This window comes from Gekko japonicus, unplaced genomic scaffold (assembly GCF_001447785.1).
Source record: "Gekko japonicus isolate JY-2015 unplaced genomic scaffold, Gekko_japonicus_V1.1 scaffold2069, whole genome shotgun sequence".
Taxonomy (NCBI): domain Eukaryota; kingdom Metazoa; phylum Chordata; class Lepidosauria; order Squamata; family Gekkonidae; genus Gekko; species Gekko japonicus.
The window spans coordinates 101,635-125,840 of record NW_015167114.1 but is presented as its reverse complement, the minus strand read 5'-3'; the positions used below and the strand labels follow the sequence as shown (position 1 = coordinate 125,840).

General features: G+C 50.2%; 1 protein-coding gene across 1 annotated transcript in view; it reads right to left on the bottom strand.

The window, feature by feature from the left end:
* LOC107111921 (regenerating islet-derived protein 4-like) overlaps nt 1-13,372 on the bottom strand; it is a 19,028-nt gene extending 5,656 nt beyond the window's left edge. The window contains exons 1-5 of the mRNA XM_015412968.1: nt 13,342-13,372; nt 10,326-10,410; nt 8,057-8,123; nt 4,578-4,672; nt 1,976-2,116 (exon numbers count right to left, since the gene is read on the bottom strand). Of these exons, the coding sequence (XP_015268454.1) occupies nt 1,976-2,116; nt 4,578-4,672; nt 8,057-8,123 (303 nt within the window). The 5' untranslated portion in view covers nt 10,326-10,410; nt 13,342-13,372. The remainder of the gene's footprint in view (nt 1-1,975; nt 2,117-4,577; nt 4,673-8,056; nt 8,124-10,325; nt 10,411-13,341) is intronic.
* Nucleotides 13,373-24,206: the final 10,834 nt, after the last annotated feature.

Here is a 24,206-nt window from a genome sequence, read left to right as displayed (position 1 = left end):
CGAGACAGTGTGTGACTGCAATAAAGAAGGCCAATGCTATGCTGGGGATTATTAGGAAGGGTATTGAAAACAGATCAGCCAATATCAGAATGCCCTTATATAAATCAATGGTGAGACCTCATTTGGAATACTGTGTGCAGTTCTTACTTTGTTGGTCTTAAAGGTGCCACTGGATTCATACTTTGTTTTGTTAACCACAGTTAGTCTTAAATACGGTTCTGCATTCTGTACAAACATGGACATCGTAGCTTACTCCTGGCTAGGGACATATGAACACCTGCCAGTTTGGCTCATGCTCTGTTCACTGATCACAAGCAGGGACGATTTTTCGAGGACTGGTTCAGTAAGTCATCAATCTGTTTGCCGGTATTCAACATGTTGCTTCACTGTATTTATTCCTAGCCATGCATTGCGACTGAGGGGTGACATGATTGAGGTTTATAAGATTATGCATGGGAAAGAGCAGGTAGAGAAAGAGGTACTTTTCTCCCTTTCTCACAATACAAGAACTCGTGGGCACTCCATGAAATTGCTGAGCGGTCGGGTTAGAACGGATAAAAGGAAGTACTTCTTCACCCAAAGAGTGATTAACACATGGAATTCACTGCCACAGGAAGTGGTGGCGGCTACAAGCATGGACGGCTTCAAAAGGGAATTAGATAAGCATATGGAGCAGAGGTCCATCAGTGGATATTAGCCACAAGGTACAGATAGGGGCTCTGGGGCAAGTGATGCTCTGTCTTCTTGGTGCTTGGGGGGGTCAACAGTGGGAGGGCTTCTAATGTCCTGGCCCCACTGCTGGACCTCCTGATGGCACTGGTATTTCTGGCCACTGTGTGACAGAATGTTGGACTGGATGGGCCTTTGGCCTGATCCAACATTGGCGTCTCTTATGTTCTTATGCTATTAGCCACCAGGTATAGATAGGAACTCTCCATCTGGGGCAAGGGTACTTGGGCGGGGGCAACAGTGGGAGGGCTTCTGGTGTCCTGGCCCCACTGCTGGGTCTCCTGACAGAGCGTTGGATGGGATGGGCCATTGGCCTGATCCAACATTGGCTTCTCTTATGTTCTTATGAACTGGATAAACATCTGGAGCAGAGGTCCATCAGTGGCGATTAGCCACAAGTTATAGAGAGGAGCTCTCGGTGTGGAGGCAAGGGATGCTCTGTATTCTTGGTGCTTCTGGGGGGGGCAACAGTGGGAGGGCTTCTGGTGTCCTGGCCCCACTGCTGGACCTCCTGATGGCACTGGTATTTCTGGCCACTGTGTGACAGAATGTTGGACTGGATGGGCCTTTGGCCTGATCCAACATTGGCGTCTCTGATGTTCTTATGCTATTAGCCACCAGGGATAGATAGGAACTCTCCATCTGGGGCAAGGGTACTTGGGCGGGGGCAACAGTGGGAGGGCTTCTGGTGTCCTGGCCCCACTGCTGGGTCTCCTGACAGAGCGTTGGATGGGATGGGCCATTGGCCTGATCCAACATTGGCTTCTCTTATGTTCTTATGAACTGGATAAACATCTGGAGCAGAGGTCCATCAGTGGCGATTAGCCACAAGTTATAGAGAGGAGCTCTCGGTGTGGAGGCAAGGGATGCTCTGTATTCTTGGTGCTTCTGGGGGGGGCAACAGTGGGAGGGCTTCTAGTGTCCTGGCCACACTGGTGGAACTCCTGGTGGCACCTGGTGTTTCTGGCCACTGTGTGACACAGAGTGTTGGACTGGAGGGGTCATTTGGCCTGATCCAACATTGGCTCCTCTTATGTTCTTATGTAACCTTCAGGTGGGGCCTGGCGGTCTCCTACTATTACTTCTGACTTCCAGGCGACCAAAATCAGTTCCCCTGCAGAAAACAGCTGCTTTGGATGGTGGGCACTGGTACCCTGCTGAGGTCCCTCCCCGGGTCTACGCCCCAGATCTCCAGGGGCTTCCCAGCCCAGACCTGCCCCCCCCCAGTCCCAGGCTCAATGCTCACCTTCATCCGGTCCCGCAGTCCAATCCAGATGGACCCCACGTTGGGATGATTGTTCATAATAAACTTGGATACCAGCTCTGCCTCTTGATCCGAGAGAATGGATACCAGGTGACCGGAATTGCCGTAGTTCTGACAATCCATCTGAAGCAGGCCAAAGAAAGGTTCTTATTCCTCCTCGTGAGGGCCAAGGATAAAAGGAAAGGGAACACGTTGGCGGATCTGCCCCCATATATATATTTTTTATTTATACCGCACCGTGGGTGATTTCCTGCGGGAGCGCACAGGAGCGGAGCTCCGGCAGTAAGGAGCCCAGGGGGTGAGCACATTCAACAAGCCCCGCCCCCTGCTCCTAGCAGCCCTCAGTCAGGTCACGAGGAGCAAGAAGCAGCCAGGTAAGTTGCAGAGTCGCCCCCCGCCTGACTTCAGGTACAAGCTCTCCCTCCTCAGCCCTCAGTCAGAGGAAGAAGCAGCCAGGTAAGCTGCAGAGCTCCTGCCCGGCCCCCCAGTCCAAAACAGCCCAGTGGCACCTTTAAGACCAAGTTTTATTCAGGTACAAGCTCTCCCTCCTCTGCAAGGGCAGATCTGCACATTCCACCTCCCTCAATAGCTAGCAATCCAAAACAGTCCAGTGGAGCCTGAGCGGTGGGTGTTGCCTTCTGACACACTTCCGGTGATGTCAGGGGGTTTGGCATATGCAAATAAGTTTATTTATTTTTCACACTCTTACCCCACCCTCGTGTCAAGACGGCTCAGGGCAGCTTACAATAATTAATTAAAGCTATGCTAATGAGTTATGCTAATGAGCTCTTGCGCCTCTTTTTCTACGAAATGACCCCTGTACCCCACCCTCCCCACCAAAGCAGGCTTGGGGCGGCTTACGAAAAATAGAACATGAGAATAATTAGAGCCTCAATAAAACCATCTAAAACTGTCCAGTATCGTAATCCTATAAAGTACTAGCTTGTTGTAAACTAAGGTCGCGGTGACAGGTGTCTTTGGATCCAACCCAGGCAATGATCAGAGAGCGACATCTGGGAGAGGTGCCACTTCCGTGATCAGCCCATTTAGCCCCGCCAAGGAACCATACTTAAAAGATACCGGTGAAAATCCGGGGCAAATGCTTGCCGACGGGCCAAAGGCGGACTTTCCCCTGTCTGATTGTTCCAGTGCGCAATCATCCCATTGGGATGACTCCAGACTATCCCGAACGACCGCCATTTTAAAAGGTTCTTAGCGATATGCGCATAAACGCATAAATGCATGACAGCCACAGAGCTCCGCTCAAACATTCCAGACTTCATGTTTCTGAATGGCCAAAAGTCCGGTGGAAGAGCTCCATCTTATAGGCCCCGCAGGACTGTAGAAGGTCCCAAAGGGCCCAGATCTCTTCTGGGTGCTCATTCCACCAGTATGGAGCCGCCACCAAGAAGGCCCCGGCCCTGGTTGTTGCCAGTCTGACGTCTTTGAGGGCCGGGAGGGTCAGTCGATGTTGAGACCCTGAGCGCAGTGCTCGTTGGGGTAAATATCTGAAGGTGCATGGGTGCAGAAAGGATGGTCTGATCTGTCAGGGTGGGCAACTTGGGGAGGGGCTGTGGCTCACTGGAAGAGCCTCTGCTTTGCATGCCGACAATCCCACGGTCAATCCCCAGCATCTCCAAACAAAAGGACCAGGTAGCTGGTGATGTGAAAGTCCCTCTCCTGAGACCCTGAGAGCTGCTGCCGGTCTGAGCAGACAACACAGCCCTTGACGGACTGAAGGTCTAACTCAAGTATGAGGCATCTCCAGTTAAGGACCAGGATACCCCACACTAGTCAAATTCTGGTTAGCACTTGGCTGGAAGATCACCAAGGAAGTCCAGGGTTGCTATGCAGAGGCAGGCAATGGCCGACCACCTCTGTGTATCTCTTTTCTTGAAAACCCCACGAGGGGTCACCCCAAAGCTGCGGTCACACTCACTAAATAATCCACTTTCAATGCACTTTCAAACTGGATTTTTCTCAGTTCACACAGTAAAATCCAGTTGAAAAGCAGGGGTCATTTTCTGCGGGAGTGCACAGGAGCGGAGCTCCGGCAGTAAGGAGCCCAGGGGGTGGGCACATGCAACAAGCCCCGCCCCCTGCTCCCAGGAGTCCTCAGTCAGGCCACGAGGAGCAAGAAGCAGCCAGGTAAATTGCAGAGCCCCCCCCCGGCCCACCTGTGAGGGCAGATCTGCACGTCCCCCCCCCCATAGCTAACAATCTAAAACAGTCCAGTGGCACCTTTAAGACCAAGTTTTATTCAGGTACAAGCTCTCCCTCCTCTGCAAGGACAGAGCTGCACATTCATCCCCCCCCCCAATAGGTAGCAATCCAAAACAGTCCAGTGGAGCCTGAGCGGTGGGTGGTGTGGCATAGGCAAATGAGTTATGCTAAGTTATGCTAATGAGCTCCTGCACCTCTTTTTCTATGAAATGGCCCCTGTTGAAAAGTACACTGAAAGTAGATTGAAAGCGGATTATTTAGTGTGTTGGACCGCAGCCCAAGTCAGCTATGAGCTGACGACCCTTTCCACACACCCCCCACACGCTCAGTGAAAGGGTGCCAGACCCCAAAGCATCTTTACCTCAGCCTGTATCCAGTCTTGTTTGCTGACGAAGATCCCGTAGCAGTACCTCTGGTACTTCCTCCATCCATTGGGGCAACCCGAAGCATCACAGCCTGCCCAGGAAGCAGGAAAGGGCATTCTGTTAGTCAATGTTGGCATTCACACATGAGTGAAGAAAGGTTAAGGCTTGCAGAGGAGAGCGACGAGGGGCCTGGAGACCGAGCCCTACGAGGAAAGGCTGAGGGACTTGAGGATGTTCAGTCTGGAGAAAGGGGGGCTGAGGGGGGACAGGGCGGCTCTCTTGAAGTTAGGGCAGCCAGGTCCCCCGGGGCGGGGACAGGGGTTTGTCCGCTCTAGAGGCCCCCAACCCCCCCCCAGCCCAGATCTGGGGGCCAGGGGGAACCCTGCCCCCAAAGTGCTGGAATCGGACTGCTGTGCCTGGCGCGATAATATCACCTGGCATTCACACATGAGTGAAGAAAGGTTAAGGCTTGCAGAGGAGAGCGATGAGGATGATCGGGGGCCTGGAGACCGAGCCCTACGAGGAAAGGCTGAGGGACTTGAGGATGTTCAGTCTGGAGAAAGGGAGGCTGAGGGGGGACAGGGCAGCTCTCTTGAAGTTAGGGCAGCCAGGTCCCCCGGGGCGGGGACAGGGGTTTGTCCGCTCTAGAGGCCCCCAACCCCCCCCCAGCCCAGATCTGGGGGCCAGGGGGAACCCTGCCCCCAAAGTGCTGGAATCGGACTGCCGTGCCTGGCGCGATAATATCACCTGGCATTCACACATGAGTGAAGAAAGGTTAAGGCTTGCAGAGGAGAGCGATGAGGATGATCGGGGGCCTGGAGACCGAGCCCTACGAGGAAAGGCTGAGGGACTTGAGGATGTTCAGTCTGGAGAAAGAGAGGCTGAGGGGGGACAGGGCAGCTCTCTTGAAGTTAGGACTGCTGGGTCCCCCGGGGAGGACAGGGGTTTGCCCGCTCTAGGGGCCCCCGACCTCCCCATCCTGGATCCGCCCGCCGGGGGGAACCCTGCCCCCAAAGTGCCATGACCCTTTCATACGGTTCCTCATGTTGTGGTGACCCCCAACCATAAAATTATTTTCGTTGCTACTTCATAACTGTAATTTTGCTACTGTTATGAAACGTAATGTAAATATCTGATATGCAGGAAGTGTCTCGGTTCCTAAGACCATCGAAAATTTGTGTTTTCCGATGGTCTTAGGCGACCCCTGTGAAATGGTCGTTCGACCCCCAAAGGGGTCGCGACCCCACTTGAAGTATCTGAAGGGTTGTCCCTTAGAGGAGGGCAGGGAGCTGTTCCTGTTGGCAGCAGAGGAGAGGACTCGCAAGAAGGGGTTTAAATGAAGGGCGGGAAGGTACCAGCTGGATATTAGGGGAAACACTTTTTTAGAGTCAGAGTTGTGCCACAGTGGAATCAGCTGCCCGGGGAGGTGTTCAGCTCCCCCTCCCTGGCAGTCCTTAAGCAGCAGCTGGACCAACACTTGTGAGGGATGCTCTAGGCTGATCCTGCACTGAGCAGGGGGCTGGACTAGATGGCCTTTACGGACCCTTCCAACTCTGATTCTGTGATCCTATGACTCTTGTAAGGACCACACCAAAAGTGGATGAAGTGTTTTGCATGGAACTCCGCAAGGCTCACTTTCCTTGTGGGCCTAGTCCAGGAGTCCATGACATTTTTGACCCTTGAGGGTGCCTTTGGGATTCTGACACAGGGCGGTGGGTGCAGCCCCAAAACGGCTGCCACAGGAAACAGAGTCAGCCACAAAATGGCTGCAGCCACATAGAATCATAGAATGTTAGAGTTGGAACTCGACCCTGCCGGTCATCTAGTCCAACCCCCTGCACTCTGCAGGAGAACAGCCGAAAGATAGCCCTACATACCTACAACATACCCGAAAGATGGTCATCCAGCCTCCGCTTGAAAACATCCAGCGAAGGAGCACCCACCACCTCCCAAGGCAGACTGTTCCACTGCTCAACCACCCTTACAATTAGGAAGTTTCTCCTGATATTTAGCCGGTAACAACCCCCTTGTCATTTCCACCCATTAGATCTAGTCTTGCAATCCGGAGCAAGAGAGAATAGATCCGCTCCATCTTCTACATGACAGCCCTTCAGATACTTGAAGACAGCAATCGTGTCCCCTCTAAGCCTTCTCTTTCCCAGGCTAAACAGACCCAACTCTCTCAGCCTTTCCTCGTAAGACTTGGATTCCAACCCTCTCACCATCTTGGTTGCCCTCTTCTGGACACGCTTGAGCTTGTCAACATCCTTCCTAAAATGTGGTGCCCAAAACTGGACACAGGACTCCAGGTGAGGCCTGACCATCGCAGGCTAGAGCAGAATCACCACCTCCCGTGATCTGGACACGAGGCTTCTGTTAATGCATCCTAAGACTGCATTAGCCACAGCTTACCTTCATTCACACTGTGAACATCTTTCTGCTGTGCTGGCCGCTGCTCTCAGAGTAACATTTCTGAAAATCTTCACATCCAATCCCACCTCCGGTGGCCAGTCGGGAGTCTTGCGGGGCAGAAGCCCCACCTGGCTCCACTGGCATTCTGTGAACTCTTGGTGGGAAGCGAAGGATGCCAGCCTCCAGGTGGGACCTGTGGATCCCCTGGAATTATAGCTCATCTCCAGACTACAGAGATCAGTTCCCCTGCAGAAAATGGGTGCTTTGGAGGGTGGACTGTATGGCATTGTGCCCCACTGAAGTCCCTGTCCTCCCCAGGCTCCATCCCCAAATCTTCAGGAGCTTCCCAACCTGGATCTGGCAACCAATGCTCCCTCTAAGCTATGGAGTCTTGTCAGCAAAAATTCTACCTTGTGGTAAAGGTCAAGGTTTCCTTTGCTCGAAAGCCAGTCAAATCCGACTCTAGGGGGTGGTGCTCATCTCCGTTTCCAGGCTGAAGAGCCAGCACTGTCCGAAGACGTTTCTGTGGTCATGTGGCTGGCATGACTAGACGCCGAGGTGCATGGAACGCTGTTAACTTCCCACCGAAGCGGTACCTATTTATCGACTTGCAATTTCTCGCTTTCGAACTGCTAGGTTGGCAGGAGCTGGGGCCAGAGATGGGAGCTCACTCCGTCAGGCGGCACACTCGGGTCTTGAACTGCCGAGCTACCGACCTTCTGGTCTGCAACTCAGCGTCTTCACCTCTGAGCCACCACAGACTCCCTCTACTTTGTGAACTTCTGCCATTAAAGTTGTGAGTGAGCGATTTGGCAACTGCGTAAACTATTCTGCTCTGGAGCCCCATCCTTCCTGAGCGAAGGCAAAAATGTGTGAGCCAGAGGCTAAAAAACTGTGAGCTGGCTCACACTAAACTCAGCTTAGAGGGAACACTGACAGTGACTTTCCCCAGTGAAATATAAAACTGTGAGTCTATGCGAGTTCCAAGGTTCAAGCTGTGATACTTCTCAGCTAGCTCTGAGCCCCCCAGGGCTGACCTCTGAGGATACCGGCTGGGACTCACCTTGCATCAGGGACTGGCTGGCCAGGAGGCCAAGGAGGGTGAGGTAGGGACCTCTCCCCGCCTGCATCTGTGAAGAGAGAGCAGAAGAAGAAGGGCAAGGGTTTCCATCCTCCACGTGGCTCCAGCCGCAAATGGACCACAGTGACTCAAGTCCAGGGATCATTTCGTAGAAAAAGAGGTGTGGGAGCTCATTAGCATAACTCATTAGCATAACTTATCTGCATATGCCACACCCCTGACATCACCAGAGGTGTGTCAGAAGGCAACACCCACCGCTCAGGCTCCACTGGGCTGTTTCTGGTTGCTAGCTATGGGGGGGGGGGACGTGCAGATCTGTCCTCACAGAGGAGGGAGAGCTTGTACCTGAACAAAACTTGGTCTTAAAGGTGCCACTGGACTGTGTTGGGTGGGGAGCGAGTGGGGGGGGGGGACGTGCAGATCTGCCCTCACAGAGGAGGGAGAGCTTGTACCTGAACTTACCTGGCTGCTTCTTGCTCCTCGTGGCCCAACTGAGGGCTGCTGGGAGCAGGGAGCGGGGCTTGTTGCATGTGCCCACCCCCTGGGCTCCTTACTGCCGGAGCTCCGCTCCTGTATGCTCCTGCAGGAGATGACCCCTGGACTCAACCAAGGTTGTACTCCACCAATATTCACTGTGAAAAATTGATTCAAGTCCAATTACAGTCCACAAATTTGCTGCTGCTTCTTTTTGTTTCTTTATTTTACGTCATGCTGCCGCTGCTTCCAACCATTGTCCTGCGACTACAGATTTCCCAGGTAAACACTCTGTTTCCCTCAGGTCGCCAGCAGATGCCAAGAAAATACAAGATTAATTCTAAGTAGGAGACACAGAGCATGGGCTCCAAGTATAAAGCGACCTGACGAAGCATTGAAGGAAACAGATTGTTTACTCGGGAAATCTGTAGTCGCATGACAATGGTTGGAAGCAGCGGCAGCAGCACTGCATGACATAAAATAAAGAAACAAAAAAGAAGAAGAAGAAGCAAATTTGTGGACTGTAATTGGACCTTCACCTGGAGAAAATGGCTGCTTTGAAAATGGACTCTATAGCATTAGAACTCTCTGAAGCCCCTCCCTTCCCTAAACCCCACCCTCCTCAGGCTCCACCATCAACATCTCCAGGTATTTCCCAATGCAGAGCTGGAAGCTTGCAGTGGTACCTGTTTGCTTGGTTTTAAACTGGAAAGGAGCCCTCAAGTTCCTTGTTTCAACCCATAAGAACATAAAAAGAGCTCTGCTGAATCAGAGGATCAGACCAGTGAAGGTCCTTCTACTCCAGCCTCCTGTCTCAAACAGTGGCCAACCAGTTCCTCTGGAGGGCCAACAAAATAGGAACATCAGAAGAGCCCTGATGGATCAGGCCAGTGAGGGTCCATCTAGTCCACCATCTGGTCTCATACAGAGGCCAACCAGTTCCTCTGGAGGGCCAACAACAGGGCAGAAAGGCCGAGGCCTTCAGAAGAACATCAGAAGAGCCCTGCTGGATCAGACCAGTGAAGGTCCTTCTACTCCAGCCTCCTGTCTCAAACAGTGGCCAACCAGTTCCTCTGGAGGGCCCACAACAGGGCAGAGAGGCTGAGGCCTTCATGAGGACATCAGAAGAGCCCTGCTGGATTAGGCCAGTGAGGGTCCATCTAGTCCACCATCTTGTCTCAAACAGTGGCCAACCAGTTCCTCTGGAGGGCCAACAACAGGGCAGAGAGGCTGAGGCCTTCATGAGGACATCAGAAGAGCCCTGCTGGATTAGGCCAGTGAGGGTCCATCTAGTCCACCATCTTGTCTCATACAGAGGCCAACCAGTTCCTCTGGAGGGCCAACAACAGGGCAGAGAGGCCGAGGCCTTCATAAGAACATGAGAAGAGCCCTGCTGGATCAGACCAGTGAGGGTCCATCTAGTCCAGCATCCTGCCTCACCCAGGGGCCATCCAATTCCTCTGGATGGCAAACAGCAGGCCATAGAGGCCAAGGCCTTCACAACAACACCAGAAGAGCCCTGCTGGATCAGACCAGTGAGGGTCCATCTCGTCCAGCATCCTGCCTCACACAGCAGCCGACCTATTCCTCTGGACAGTCAACAACAGGGCAGAGAGGCCGAGGCCCTCCCCTGATGTTGCCTCCTGGCTTTGGGATTCCTAGGGTTAGTGCCCCTGAATGTGGAGGTTCCCCTCAGCCACCATGGCTTGGATAGACTTCTCCTCCATGAATCTATCTATAACAACATAACCCAATGCGGATGTGACTCTGGGCATACCTCTGTGGAGAATTTTAAAAGTCTTCGTGCACAATCTTTAACACCTAAAAAGTTTCTCTCCACAGGCAAAGGTGCTCCTCTTTACCTACAGGGACGAAAAGGGACCAATAAGGAATTGTTACACCATGTAATAAATACTTTCTTCTGTTTTTAAGTTGTTATACTCAACCTTCTGACTAACCAACTGGCCCAAGGTCACCCAGCAAGCTTCCATGGCAGAGGGAAGATTCGAACCTGGGTCCCCCCGTTGGGTGTAGTGGTTAAGTGCGCGGACTTTGATCTGGGAGAACTGAGTTTGATTCCCCATGCCTCCCCCACATGCAGCCGCTGGTGTGACCTTGGGTCAGTCACTAGTTTCTCTCAGAGCTGTTCTCTCAAGAGCAGTCCTAGAAAGGGCTCTCTCAGCTCCTCCTACCTCACAGGGTGTCTGTTGTGGGGAGGGGAAGGGAAAGGAGTTTGTAAGCCCCTCTGAGACTCTGAGTGAAGGGTGGAGTAAATTCAATCTCTTCTTCTTCTTCTTCTTCTTCTTCTCCTTCTTCTTCTCCTTCTTCTTCTTCTTCTTCTCCTTCTCCTTCTCCTTCTTCTTCTTCTTCTTCTTCTTCTTCTTCTTCTTCTTCTTCTTCTTCTTCTTCTTCTTCACGCAGATCCTACTCCAGCACTCAGGTCAGTACACATAACCTTTCTGATCCTAATGAACTCACCAGTGCCCTCCCCTTGGGGTGTGGGGGGGGGAGGTATTTGTGAATTTCCTGCGGAGTGCAAGGGGTTGGACTAGATGACCCTGGAGGAGTCTTCCAACTCTATGATTCTGTGAATCTATGATTCTGTGATTCTAACACATTAAAAATAAAGCCTAGTTTCAGGATCCCCCACCTGGCACCCACCAACATCTTTCCTGGCGCCCACCAAGTATTTTTAGACAGTGGGCAGGTTCAGGTGGGGCTTTTGCCCAGCAAGGCTTCTGATTGGCCCTTGGAGATTTGATGGGCTGTGCAGATTTTTATCAGTCTTTCTTTGGCAGCAGCGGCCACCACAGCACAAGGATCTTCCCAGTGTGACCGAAGGTAAACGGCGGCAGCCATTTTGTGGCTGGCTTTGTCGCCTGCAGCAGCCATTTGGCGGCAGCCATTTGGTGGGTGGGCCCCCCACCACCACTGTGTCACAATTCCTAAAGGTGCCCTAGGCTGAAAAAGGTTGGGGGCCCCTGACATATTTCTCCTCCTCCTCTTACCCCTATTTTTTAATCTTAAAATATGGGGGGGTTGCAAGCACAGAATAACATTTTCCAGAACTTATTCAACCAGTCTCTTATAGTAAGATGTATTTGCCCCCCATATGTGTGCAGTAAGAACACCAAGAAGAGCCCTGCTGGATCAGACCAATGAGGGTCCATCTAGTCCAGCCTTTCGTCTCACACAGGGGCCAACCACTTCCTCTGGATGGCCAACAACAGGGCACAGAGTCCGAGGCCTTCCCCTGATAAGAAGAGCCCTGCTGGGTCAGACCAGTGAGGGTCCACCTAGTCCAGCCTCCCGTCTCACACAGGGGCCAACCAGTTCCTCTGGAGGGCCAACAACAGGGCAGAGAGGCCGAGGCCTTCCCCTGATAAGAAGAGCCCTGCTGGATCAGACCAATGAGGGTCCATCTATTCCAGCATCCCGTCTCACACAGGGGCCAGCCAGTTCCTCTGGAGGGCCAACTGCAGGGCAGTTGTTGCCTCCTGGCTGTGGGATCCAGAGGCTGACTGTCTCTGAATGTGGAGATTAGGGTAGCCAGCTCTAAATTGGGAAATACCTGGGGATTTTGGGAATTGGAACCTGGAGGGAGTGGGGTTTGGGGAGGGGAGAGACTACAATGGGGTGTAATGCCACAGAGTCATAAGAACCTAAGAACATAAGAGATGCCAATTTTGGATCAGGCCAAAGGCCCATCCAGTCCAACACTCTGTGTCACACAGTGGCCAAAAATACCAGGTGCCATCAGGAGGTCCAGCATTGGGGCCAGGATACCAGAAGCCCTCCCACTGTTGACCCCCCCCCAAGCACCAAGAAGACAGAGCAGCCCTTGCCCCAGAGCCCATATCTATACCTTGTGGCTAATAGCCACTGATCTCCACCTTCCATAGCGCCCATTTCCTCCAGGTGATCTCTGTTGCCTGGAGATGAGTTGTAATCCCAGGGGATCTCCAGCCACCGCCTGGAGACTGGCAACCCTAGTGTCGGCTCTGTTCCGTCACCATGGCTCGTAGCCCCGATAGACCTACTCTCTGTGAATCTATCTTTAAAGCTCTCTGTGCCGACGGCCATCACAACATCTTCTGGCAACGAATTCCACATCGTTAATCGCTCACTGTGTAAAGCAGTATTTCTCTCATGTCCCCTCTTAGTTGCCTATTTCCTCAACTGAAAAGTTCCATCTGTTCAGCCTTTCCCATTATAACTATTCTCGCTCCAATTAGCCAATGAGCCACCAATCCCCAATCAGCCAAGGCTACTGCTTAAAAATAACCCTAACCCTCTACAAGACATATTAAGACCTGTGCCCCCAATTCCCAAAGCAACTTCCAAAATACTAATCTCAGGACATCCCCCATAGCCATCCTCGAATTGCCACATTTCTGGTGTACGCTCCCTCTAAGTTGAGTGAGTGTGAGCTAGCTCACTGTTTTTGAGCCTCCAGCTCACACATTTTCGTCTTAGCTCAGGGAGGATGGCTCCAGAGCAAATTAATCTATGCAGCAGCCAAATGGCTCGCTCACAACTGTAATGTCACTCACAAAGTAGAATTTTTTGCTCACAAGACTCCACAGCTTAGAGGGAGCATTGCTTGTCATTATCACCTTTGTATATTCCACTGAAACCTGCCAGACCAAAAAACCCACAGCCAGGAAACCCTTAATAGCATCTCTTCCAGAGAGAGGAATCCATTCCCTTCTAAAACTGCTGTGAACAAAACAAAGCAGATGAGCAGCTCTCAAATAACCTGCGGAGCAAAAGAGTACAAACGGGTTACTCACGTCTCCGTAGCTTGTCTGAGGGGATGGTAATTGTACACCGGAAGCTTTCCATTCCGCAAGTATTTATAAACTGCCGAGTGGGGAGCGATTGGTGTGCATGTGATGCAAGTAATCTATGAGAGACCTCCCAGTTGATACAAGATCAGAGTGATAGAAACAACCAGGGGAACATTTTGTATATAAAGCAATTGATACGATATTGAAATTTTTTACAAAAAACCTTGGAAAATAAAAGAGACGACACTCACTAAATGCAAAATGATGAATAAGAGAATTTACTTCTGAGGAAGTTTAGGAGCGAAACGAAGACTCAAGCCGGAAGCTTCATTAATATATTGATGTATTGTGATTCTCTTCGCGTATCTGTTTATAATATTGTGATCTGTTTATAATATTGAGATTCTTATGTATGAATTAATAGGTGGCATTTTATAAATTTATGAATTAAGCACTTTAAAAACCAATTCACACTTTGTATAAAATTTCAATATAGTTTACTGCATTATATACAAAATATTTCCCTGGTTGTTTCTGTAACTCTGTGCATGTGATGCAACCATCAGTCAAAGGTTCAGTGGAAAGGAGGGCCAATATTAAAACCTATTCATAAAAAGAAGTACATGTATTTATTAATAATATCAAGTTAAAACAATAATATCAAGTTAAAAAGGAGTGGACCAAGTACTGATCCCTGCGGTACCCCACTGCTTACCACCCTCCACTGAGAAGATATATGGTTGCCAACTCCAGACTGGGAAATTCCTGGGGAGGGAGTCTGGGGAGGGTGCCATTGGGAGAGGGGTAGACTCTCGGGAGGGACAATACCGCCGAGTCCGCCCTCCAGAGCAGCCATTTTCTCTAGGGGAACTGATCTCCATAATCTGGAGATCAGTTGCAATTCTGGGAGACCTCCAGGTGCAACCTGGAAGCTGGGACCCCTATATCAGTTCCCTGATTCCCCCAAAATGAAACAAAATGAAAGATATGTAATCTTTCCTTAAAATCTGCCTCCATTCCTGAAGATTGGAAGGTAGCTAATGTCACTCCCATCTTTAAAAAGGGTTCCAGAGGAGATACAGGAAATTACAGGCCAGTCTTTCTGACGTTGATACCGGGTAAATTGGTGGAAACCATTATTAAGGAAAGAATTAGTAGGCACATAGATGAACAAAACCTATTGAGGCAGACTCAGCACGGTTTCTGAAAGGGAAGATCTTGTCTCACTAACCTGTTAGTGTTCTTTGAGGGGGTGAACAAACATGTGGACAAGGGGGATCCAATAGATATTGTTTACCTTGACTTCCAGAAAGCTTTTGATAAAGTTCCTCATCAAAGGCTCCTAAATAAGCTCAAAAATCATGGGATAAAAGGACAAGTCCTTTTATGGATCAAAAACTGGCTAATTCATAGAAAACAGAGAGTGAGTATAAATGGGCAGTTCTCTCAGTGGAGGGGGGTAAGCAGTGGGGTACCGCAGGGATCAGTACTTGGTCCACTGCTTTTTAACTTGTGCATTAATGATTTGGAGTTGGGAGTAAGCAGTGAAGTGGCTAAATTTGCGGATGATACGAAGTTGTTCAGGGTGGTGAAAACCAGTGAGGATTGTGAGGCACTCCAAAGGGATCTGTCAAGGATGGGCAAGTGGGCATCAACATGGCAAATGGGGTTCAATGTGGCCAAGTGCAAGGTGATGCACATTGGAGCCAAAAATCAGTTAAAAAATATAACAATCCAAATGAGCACAACATAAGCTAAGAATTCAGCAACACAGGGTAATTGCCGAGAACTTATCAGACAACAGAATTTTAAGATCATTGTCAGTCGAATTCCTTGTGGAAGGTAAGTGGGGACTTAATGTCGAGACAGTGTGTGACTGCAATAAAGAAGGCCAATGCTATGCTGGGGATTATTAGGAAGGGTATTGAAAACAGATCAGCCAATATCATAATGCCCCTATATAAATCAATGGTGAGACCTCATTTGGAATACTGTGTGCAGTTCTGGTCACCACACCTTAGAAAGGATATTATAGCTTTGGGAAAAGTGCAGAAAAGGGCAACTCGAATGATAAAGGGGTTGGAACACTTTCCCTATGAGGAACGGTTAAGGCGCTTAGGGCTCTTTAGCTTGGAGAAACGACGACTGAGGGGTGACATGATTGAGGTTTATAAGATTATGCATGGGAAAGAGCAGGTAGAGAAAGAGGTACTTTTCTCCCTTTCTCACAATACAAGAACCCGTGGGCACTCCATGAAATTGCTGAGCGGTCGGGTTAGAACGGATCAAAGGAAGTACCTGCTTCACCCAAAGAGTGGTTAACACATGGAATTCACTGCTACAGGAAGTGGTGGCGGCTACAAGCATGGACGGCTTCAAAAGGGAATTAGATAAGCATATGGAGCAGAGGTCCATCAGTGGCTATTAGCCACAAGGTATAGATAGGGACTCTGGGGCAAGGGATGCTCTGTATTCTTGGTGCTTGGGGGGGGGTCAACAGTTCGGAGGGCTTCTAGTGTACTGGCCCCACTGGTGGACCTCCTGAAGGCACCTGGTATTTCTGGCCACTGTGTGACACAGAGTGTTGGACTGGATGAGCCTTTGGCCTGATCCAACATTGGCGTCTCTTATGTTCTTATGTTCTTATGTTCCCTGTTCAAGGATAATATAATCCAGTTGTTGAGAAGTTGGCAGGAAGCATTGGGAGAAGCCCTTTAGCTTCATGCCCTTCTTGTGGACCAGTCCCGAAGCCAGGATTTTGTGGCTTGTGGGGCAAATTTTTTTCTGGTGAGGCTGAAGTTCTCAGTGCAGAAAGGAAAGCCAGAATTCTGAGGACGGTGACTCAGCGACTCTTCCCTCTCTCTGAGTCCTCTCCAGCTGTCTGTCCTACATAGGCGTTCTTAACCATTTAGCCAAAAGAAAGCTGTTACCACGACAGATCTCTAAATTGCACACTGTCGACCACTTTAGAGGACAGTTCTCAGCTGCTGCAAGTTAATCACTTCTGCCAGCCAAAGCAACAGTTCTGAGATCGAGCCGGCAGGTGAGGCTGATGACTTCTGTAGTCCAGAAACCTAACACTTAGGCAGAAAAACTCTCTTAAAGGAGACCAGTCTCTTGACACAGAGTTAGAAGGGATCCTAGAGGTCACCTACTCCAACCCTCTTGCTCGGTGTGGGAATTAGTCAACGACAGCACTCCACTCTGCTTAAAGGAGCACACACCTTTAAAATAATGTTTTTAAATGATTGGAAAAAGCATTTACAGAAGAAAGACTGGCCATTTCAGTCAGAACCAGCCATGCCATTGTAATGTTCCTCTGTTATTTCTACCCAGTGAAAAGAAAGCTAATGTGCAGACCTTGAAACCTCAAAGAATGCAGGGGACAGGCGGGGGTTCCACAGACACAAATATTCCACACAAATACTCCAATGTGCAATCTTAAATTTCCCTGGGAAGCCTTCCAGTTAAAAAGAAAATCCATACCTTTCCAACGTGGCACCACTCTACACCCAATGAACTATTTCCTAATCTGTCACCCGTTCACAATTCAAGACGGTTTCTTCTTTTTTTGCCCAGAACCTGCCAACTGCTTAATCTGTTTCTAAACTGATTCCCCCCCACAAGATGCTTCCAGAATATTTCCCATCTAGATCTCTTCTTGTATTTCGGATTTCTGAACGACCAGGTCTTCCTCCCGACGTGGAGTTGATGCATTTAGAATTCTCCCCATATACATTCCTATGCATCCCCCCTCCTCCCCATGAAACTAATGTGTACTTAAACGTGGATGACATTTTGCAAAACGAACGACCCAACTTTCCGCTTCCTCCTCCTACGCTTCATAGGATTTGCTGTGTGCTTCCTCACCATTTGTGTTCCCGCGTCTTCCTTTTTCGCTGTTGCAACAAGTTCCTTCAAAGCCCAGAAACAAACAACAGACGCCAGTGAGAATCCTAAATCAGCACTGCCCAAAGAGATACAATAGCATTCCAGATGTAGGGAATGAGAAACCTGGGTAAGGCGCCCTCAAACTACCGTATTTTTCGGACCATAAGACGTACCTGACCTTAAGACGCACCTAGTTTTTAAAGGAGGAAAACAGGGGGGAAAATATTCTGCCACCTTCGGTCCATAAGACGCACTCACTTTTCCTCCCACTTTTTTTGGAAGAAAAAGTGCGTCTTATGGTCCAAAAAATACGGTATATTATGCATTTTGTGCCATGACGGGCTCTCATTCAGTTTATGGCTTCTTTAATCCTTAACAGCATTAATAGCACGCATCCTGTGCTCTTCCAGAAATGTTATTTCTGCAGGAAATCTCTCCATGTTCCAGAAGGCATAAGCATGCTTTAAGGGGGTTTTTTATTAGGCAACTAACTTGGCTGGTTTAGCTTCCTTGGTCATTTGTCACGCTGATGGCTTCTATCCAGTTTATTAGCCATTAAATCTGCTAGGATATTAAGCATTATCTTCCCATCTTGTGCTTGTTGTTCAGAATTTGTTCAGGCAATTTATCTGTGTTCCAGAAGGATTAGGATACTAACTGGTAAAGTAACTGGTGCGTGTGGTGGAAACATACAGGAATATATTTACTTGGATTTAAAGTTGTTGAAAACCCTAGAATCTTCTCCACTGTCACCACAATATCATTTCCCCCACATTTGTCATGTGGCTGTTTGTGTGTGTGTGTGTGTATGTGTGTGTGTGTAAGAGAGAGAGAGAGAGTAAAGTGCTGTCTGCCAAGTCATCAGAAGAGCCCTGCTGGATCAGACCAGTGAGGGTCCATCTTGTACAGCACCCCATCTCACACAGAGGCCAACCAGTTCCCCTGGAGGGCCAATGACAGGGCAGAGAGGCTGAGGCCTTCATAAGAACCTCAGAAGAGCCCTGCTGGATCCGACCAGTGAGGGTCCATCCAGTCCAGCTTCCTGTCTCACACAGGGGCCAACCCGTTCCTTTGGAGGGCCAACAACAGGGCAGAGAGGCCGAGGCCTTCCTAAGAACATCAGAAGAGCCCTGCTGGATCAGACCAGTGGTCCACCTAGTCCAGCATCCCATCTCGCACAGAGGCCAACCAGTTCCTTTGGTGGGCAAACAACAGGGCAGAGGGGCCGAGGCCTTCATAAGAACATCAGAGGAGCCCTGCTGGATCAGACCAGTGAGGGTCCATCTAGTCCAGCTTCCTGTCTCACACAGGGGCCAGCCAGTTCCTCTGGAGGGCCAGCAACAGGGCAGAGAGGCCGAGGCCTTCATAAGAACGTCAGAAGAGCCCTGCTGGATCAGACCAGTGAGGGTCCATCTAGTCCAACATCCTGTCTCACACAGTGGCCAACCAGTTCCTCTGGAGGGCCAATGACAGGGCAGAGAGGCCAAGGCCTTCATAAGAACGTCAGAAGAGCCCTGCTGGATCAGACCAGTGAGGGTCCATCCAGTCCAGCTTCCTGTCTCACACAGGGGCCAGCCACTTCCTCTGGAGGGCCAACAACAGGGCAGAGAGGCCGAGGGCTTCCCCTGATAGGAACATCAAAGGCTCTCAAAGACAAGCTGCATTGTCTGTGCATGCGTGGACAATGCTTTTTATTTGGGGGGGGGGATTTAAAACTCCCCAAAGTATTTTTTTTTTACTTTTCAGATTTTTCTGCACACCTAAGGGGTCGCTCAAATTCACAGGAAAACCCGTTTGGGGTAAGTGTGCCCCCTCTGTGTGGATTTAGATTTCTGCAGGGAGGGGGCACACTTGGAAATCAGATATATAGATGTACACGCCACCTTCAGCTCCATATGAAAGACAGGAGGCTTATAAATGGTTTTTTAAAATAAATATTTCAGTAGCCGTTCCCGTCACCTGCCGATCTGTTCTACCTCTGCTTTCGTGTGCCATGTGATTCACATTCCGCTTTAGCTTCATGATCAGAGTTGGCCGCGTCATCCCACCTGAAACCCAGAGGAAGGCCAGCCTGGACTTCCTTCCCTCGTTCTGGCATTTTTGGATAGTTGTTGTTTTAAAAGGGAGGGAAGGGATTTCTGGCAGAAGTCAGGCACGATTGCGGTCTCTGTTAGTGCCAAGAAAATAGCGATACTTATTCTCTGACTGGGCTTTAGAATTTCTTTCTTCTTCTTTTTTTTTTGCTCCCCGATGGGGAATTTTTTATTGTATTTTTATTAAAACTACAAACTGTAACAGAAATAAGGGAAGGGACTACATTTAGGGGGATAAAGAAAAGATACCCACTACTGACTAAAAACCCAAGAGAGGATATCTTCTAATCAGCTTGAATAAACATCTAGTCTTAATCATATTAATCTCATTAAAAAACTGAGTCACATATTCTGTTAACTTTTCCCACATCTTAAATTTAACTGATATCAGGAAATACCCCAAAGCATCTCAATTCAAAATTTTTCAAAGGCACGATTCAGAGTCCTTCAGCCTTCACTTCTTCTTGTCCAGTCTCTTCCGCAACTTATAAGGACTTTTAGGAGCTGCTGCCCCTTTCTCTGACAGAGAGTCCTCTCCGGAAGAACCCGAGTCCAGCTCACCACTGGACTTGCTGTCCCCCTTCTTTTTCTTCCTCCTCTGGCCCTCCCAGCTGGACTCTTAAAAATTCTCTCGCTTTCAGAACAGAGTCAATCTTTTCTTTTTTATCCTTAATTTTGAAGGTGACACCTTCTGGAATTAGCCATCTATATCCAATTGAATTTGTTGAAGAAAAAGAACAAGGTCTTTATATTTCTTTCTCCGCTGTCTTATTTCAAATGGAATGTCCTTCAGTACTCTGATAACACTCTCCCCAGATCTCAGGGGTGCTCCAGATTCTTTGAGAATCTTACGACAATTTCCCCAGGTAGATTATTTTTCTTTATGTATCCTAAATATGACCTGTAGGCCACATCCATTTTGCTGTGTGCATTTCATTCAGGTGCACAGCCTTTCTGAATGTCAAGAACATGGTGTAGTGGTTAGGAGCGCGGACTTTAATCTGGGAGAACAGGGTCTGATTCCCCAATCCTCCACATGCAACTGCTGGCTTGACTTTGGGTCAGTCACAGGTTCTCTCAGAGCTGTTCTCTCAAGGATAGTCCTCGAAAGAGCTCTCTCAGCCCCAACTGCCTCACAGGGTGTCTGTTGTGGGGAAGGGAACGGAAAGGAATTTGTAAGCTGCTCTGAGACTCCAAGTGAAGGGCAAGGGGTATAAATCCAATCTCCTCCTCAACCTTCTCCTCCTCCTCCTCTTCTTCTTCTTTTGCTTGACAATGTCACGGGTAATGTCAAACTCTGATGAGATGATTTTGCATGAGCAACATTTAGAAGGCAGTCTGTATGCACCCTCTTTTCATTTACTGTTCTCTCATCCCCATCTGCAGTCTTTAAGACTCTGTATTTCAGCCATAACCTGACATCGAGAAGACAGAAGCATAAACATGTCTGAAGATGCCTTGTGCTGTGTCAGGCCCTTGGCCTAAAAGGCCGATAGTGTCTCCTCTGACTGACTGTGTCTCTCCAGGGACTCAGAGACCTTTCACATCACCTCCTGCCTGGTTTGGGGAGGGCCGTGACTCAGTAGAAGAGCATCTGCTTGGCATGCAGAAAGTCCCCAGTTCAGTCCCTGGCAGCATCTCCAGTAAGGATCCGGTAGTACATGGTGGGAAAGACCTCAGCCTGATACCCTGGAGAACCACTGCCAGTCTGAGTTGGTGACACTGACTCTGAGGGACAGTCTGATTTCAGTATAAGGCAACTTCCTGTACTGGGGAGGGGCCGTGGGCCCAGTGGCAGAGCATCTGCTTGGCATGCAGAAGGTCCCAGGTTCAGTCCCCGGCATTTCCAGTTAAAAGGGCCAGGCAGGAGGGGATGGGAAAGACCTCCGCCTGAGACCCTGGAGAGCTGTAAGAAGGGGCTGTGGCTCAGTGGCAGAGCCTCTGCTTGGCATGCAGGAGGTCCCAGGTTCAGTCCCCGGCATTTCCAGTTAAAAGGGCCAGGCAGGAGGGGATGGGAAAGACCTCCGCCTGAGACCCTGGAGAGCTGTAAGAAGGGGCTGTGGCTCAGTGGCAGAGCCTCTGCTTGGCATGCAGGAGGTCCCAGGTTCAGTCCCCGGCATTTCCAGTTAAAAGGGCCAGGCAGGAGGGGATGGGAAAGACCTCCGCCTGAGACCCTGGAGAGCTGTAAGAAGGGGCTGTGGCTCAGTGGCAGAGCCTCTGCTTGGCATGCAGGAGGTCCCAGGTTCAGTCCCCGGCATTTCCAGTTAAAAGGGCCAGGCAGGAGGGGATGGGAAAGACCTCCGCCTGAGACCCTGGAGAGCTGTAAGAAGGGGCTGTGGCTCAGTGGCAGAGCCTCTGCTTGGCATGCAGGAGGTCCCAGGTTCAGTCCCCGGCATTTCCAGTTAAAAGGGCCAGGCAGGAGGGGATGGGAAAGACCTCCGCCTGAGACCCTGGAGAGCTGTAAGAAGGGGCTGTGGCTCAGTGGCAGAGCCTCTGCTTGGCATGCAGGAGGTCCCAGGTTCAGTCCCCGGCATTTCCAGTTAAAAGGGCCAGGCAGGAGGGGATGGGAAAGACCTCCGCCTGAGACCCTGGAGAGCTGTAAGAAGGGGCTGTGGCTCAGTGGCAGAGCCTCTGCTTGGCATGCAGGAGGTCCCAGGTTCAGTCCCCGGCATTTCCAGTTAAAAGGGCCAGGCAGGAGGGGATGGGAAAGACCTCCGCCTGAGACCCTGGAGAGCTGTAAGAAGGGGCTGTGGCTCAGTGGCAGAGCCTCTGCTTGGCATGCAGGAGGTCCCAGGTTCAGTCCCCGGCATTTCCAGTTAAAAGGGCCAGGCAGGAGGGGATGGGAAAGACCTCCGCCTGAGACCCTGGAGAGCTGTAAGAAGGGGCTGTGGCTCAGTGGCAGAGCCTCTGCTTGGCATGCAGGAGGTCCCAGGTTCAGTCCCCGGCATTTCCAGTTAAAAGGGCCAGGCAGGAGGGGATGGGAAAGACCTCCGCCTGAGACCCTGGAGAGCTGTAAGAAGGGGCTGTGGCTCAGTGGCAGAGCCTCTGCTTGGCATGCAGGAGGTCCCAGGTTCAGTCCCCGGCATTTCCAGTTAAAAGGGCCAGGCAGGAGGGGATGGGAAAGACCTCCGCCTGAGACCCTGGAGAGCTGTAAGAAGGGGCTGTGGCTCAGTGGCAGAGCCTCTGCTTGGCATGCAGAAGGTCCCAGGTTCAATCCCCGGCATCTCCAGTGGAAAGGACCAGGCAGGAGGTGATGGGAAAGACTTCTGCCTGCGGCCCTGGAGAGCCGCTGCCAGTCTGAGTAGATAATCCTGAATTCAAAGGATAAGGCAGCTCTTGAAAACGGGGCTGAAATTTGAAACTTCTCCATATGCAAAGCAGATGCTCTCCCACTGCGCCACAGCCTTTCAGCTTCTACCCAGTTTGTCTACAAGAAATGAATGCTCAAAGCAAACTTCAGAAATACTCATTCACAAGTACAATGTTTATTCGGGAAAATCGACTATCCATTCAGGCGTATCTTAAGTTCAGGGCCAAACAATCCCGTCTCCTCCTTACTAGAGCCTGATTTTGCAGAGGGAGGGCATTTTGATATCACAGTTAGCGTCCTCCCACTCCCTAGAATCTGAAAGAAAACAGCGAGAAGGGGTTAGAGATGTTCCTGCTTTCTTAACTGGAGCCCCTTTGATTGTTGATTCACAATCCTCTTCGCTCCGTTTCTTAAAATAAAACTGCACACCAAGCAATGTTCTCGTCACTTAATGTTGTTTACTTCATAAGCAGACTCTCTTTGCCGGTTTCTATGTACACTTGTTTATCAGGAGGGTAACCAAAAGCTAAGGAGGGAAGAAGAAGAAGAAGAAGAAGAAGAAGAAGAAGAAGAAGAAGAAGAAGAAGAAGAAGAAGAAGAAGAAGAAGAAGAAGAAGAGGAGGAGGAGGAGGAGGAGGAGGAGGAGGAGGAGATTGGATTTATACCCCATCCTTCCACCCTGAGGGTGTCTCAGAACGGCTTACAGTCTCCTCTACCTTCCCCTCCCCTCAACAGACACCCTGTGAGGTAGGTGGGGCTGAGAGAGCTCTGACAGAAATGGCTCTTTTTCAGGAACAGCTCTTATCAGAACAACGGCTTGCCCAAGGTCATCCAGCAGGTGCAAGTGGAGTAGTGGGAAATCCCACCCGGTTCTCCCAGATTAGAGACGCTGAACTGCAGGCTGTGGAAGGTCAGTAGTTCAGCAGTTCGAGACTCAAGTGTGCCGCATGACGGAGTGAGCTCCCGTCTCTAGTTCCAGCTCCTGCCAACCTAGCAGTTCGAAAGCAAGAAATTGCAAGTAGATAAATAGGTACCACTTTGGTGGGAAGGTAACAGCGTTCCGTGCGCCTTGGTGTTTAGTCATGCCGGCCACGTGACCACGGAAACGTCTTCGGACAGCGCTGGCTCTTCGGCTTTGAAACGGAGATGAGCACCGCAACCCTAGAGTCGGATTCGACCGGCTTTCGAGCAAGGGAACCTTTACCTTTTTTACTTAACCACGACACCCAAGTGACAGGGATCCTGCACTATTAATCATCCATCTAAAGGAGTCTTGGCAACAAGCGGCATAAACAAACCTTCCACTGTGTCAGGACACTGGTCTGTCCCGGTCCGTGCAGTCTCCTTTAGCTGTCAGTGGCTCCCCAGGGTCTTTCACACCACCCATGCTGGTGGTGGAAATTGCTGATAAATCACAACTAATTTATGGTGCCCCCCTGGGGGAGGGGGCTTTCAAGGCAAGAAGCCAACAGAGGTAGCTTGCCATCGCCTTCCTCTACATAGCAACCCCAGGCTTCCTTAGTGGTCTCCCCGTCAGGTATTAACCAAGGCCCACACTGCTTCGATTCAGAGAT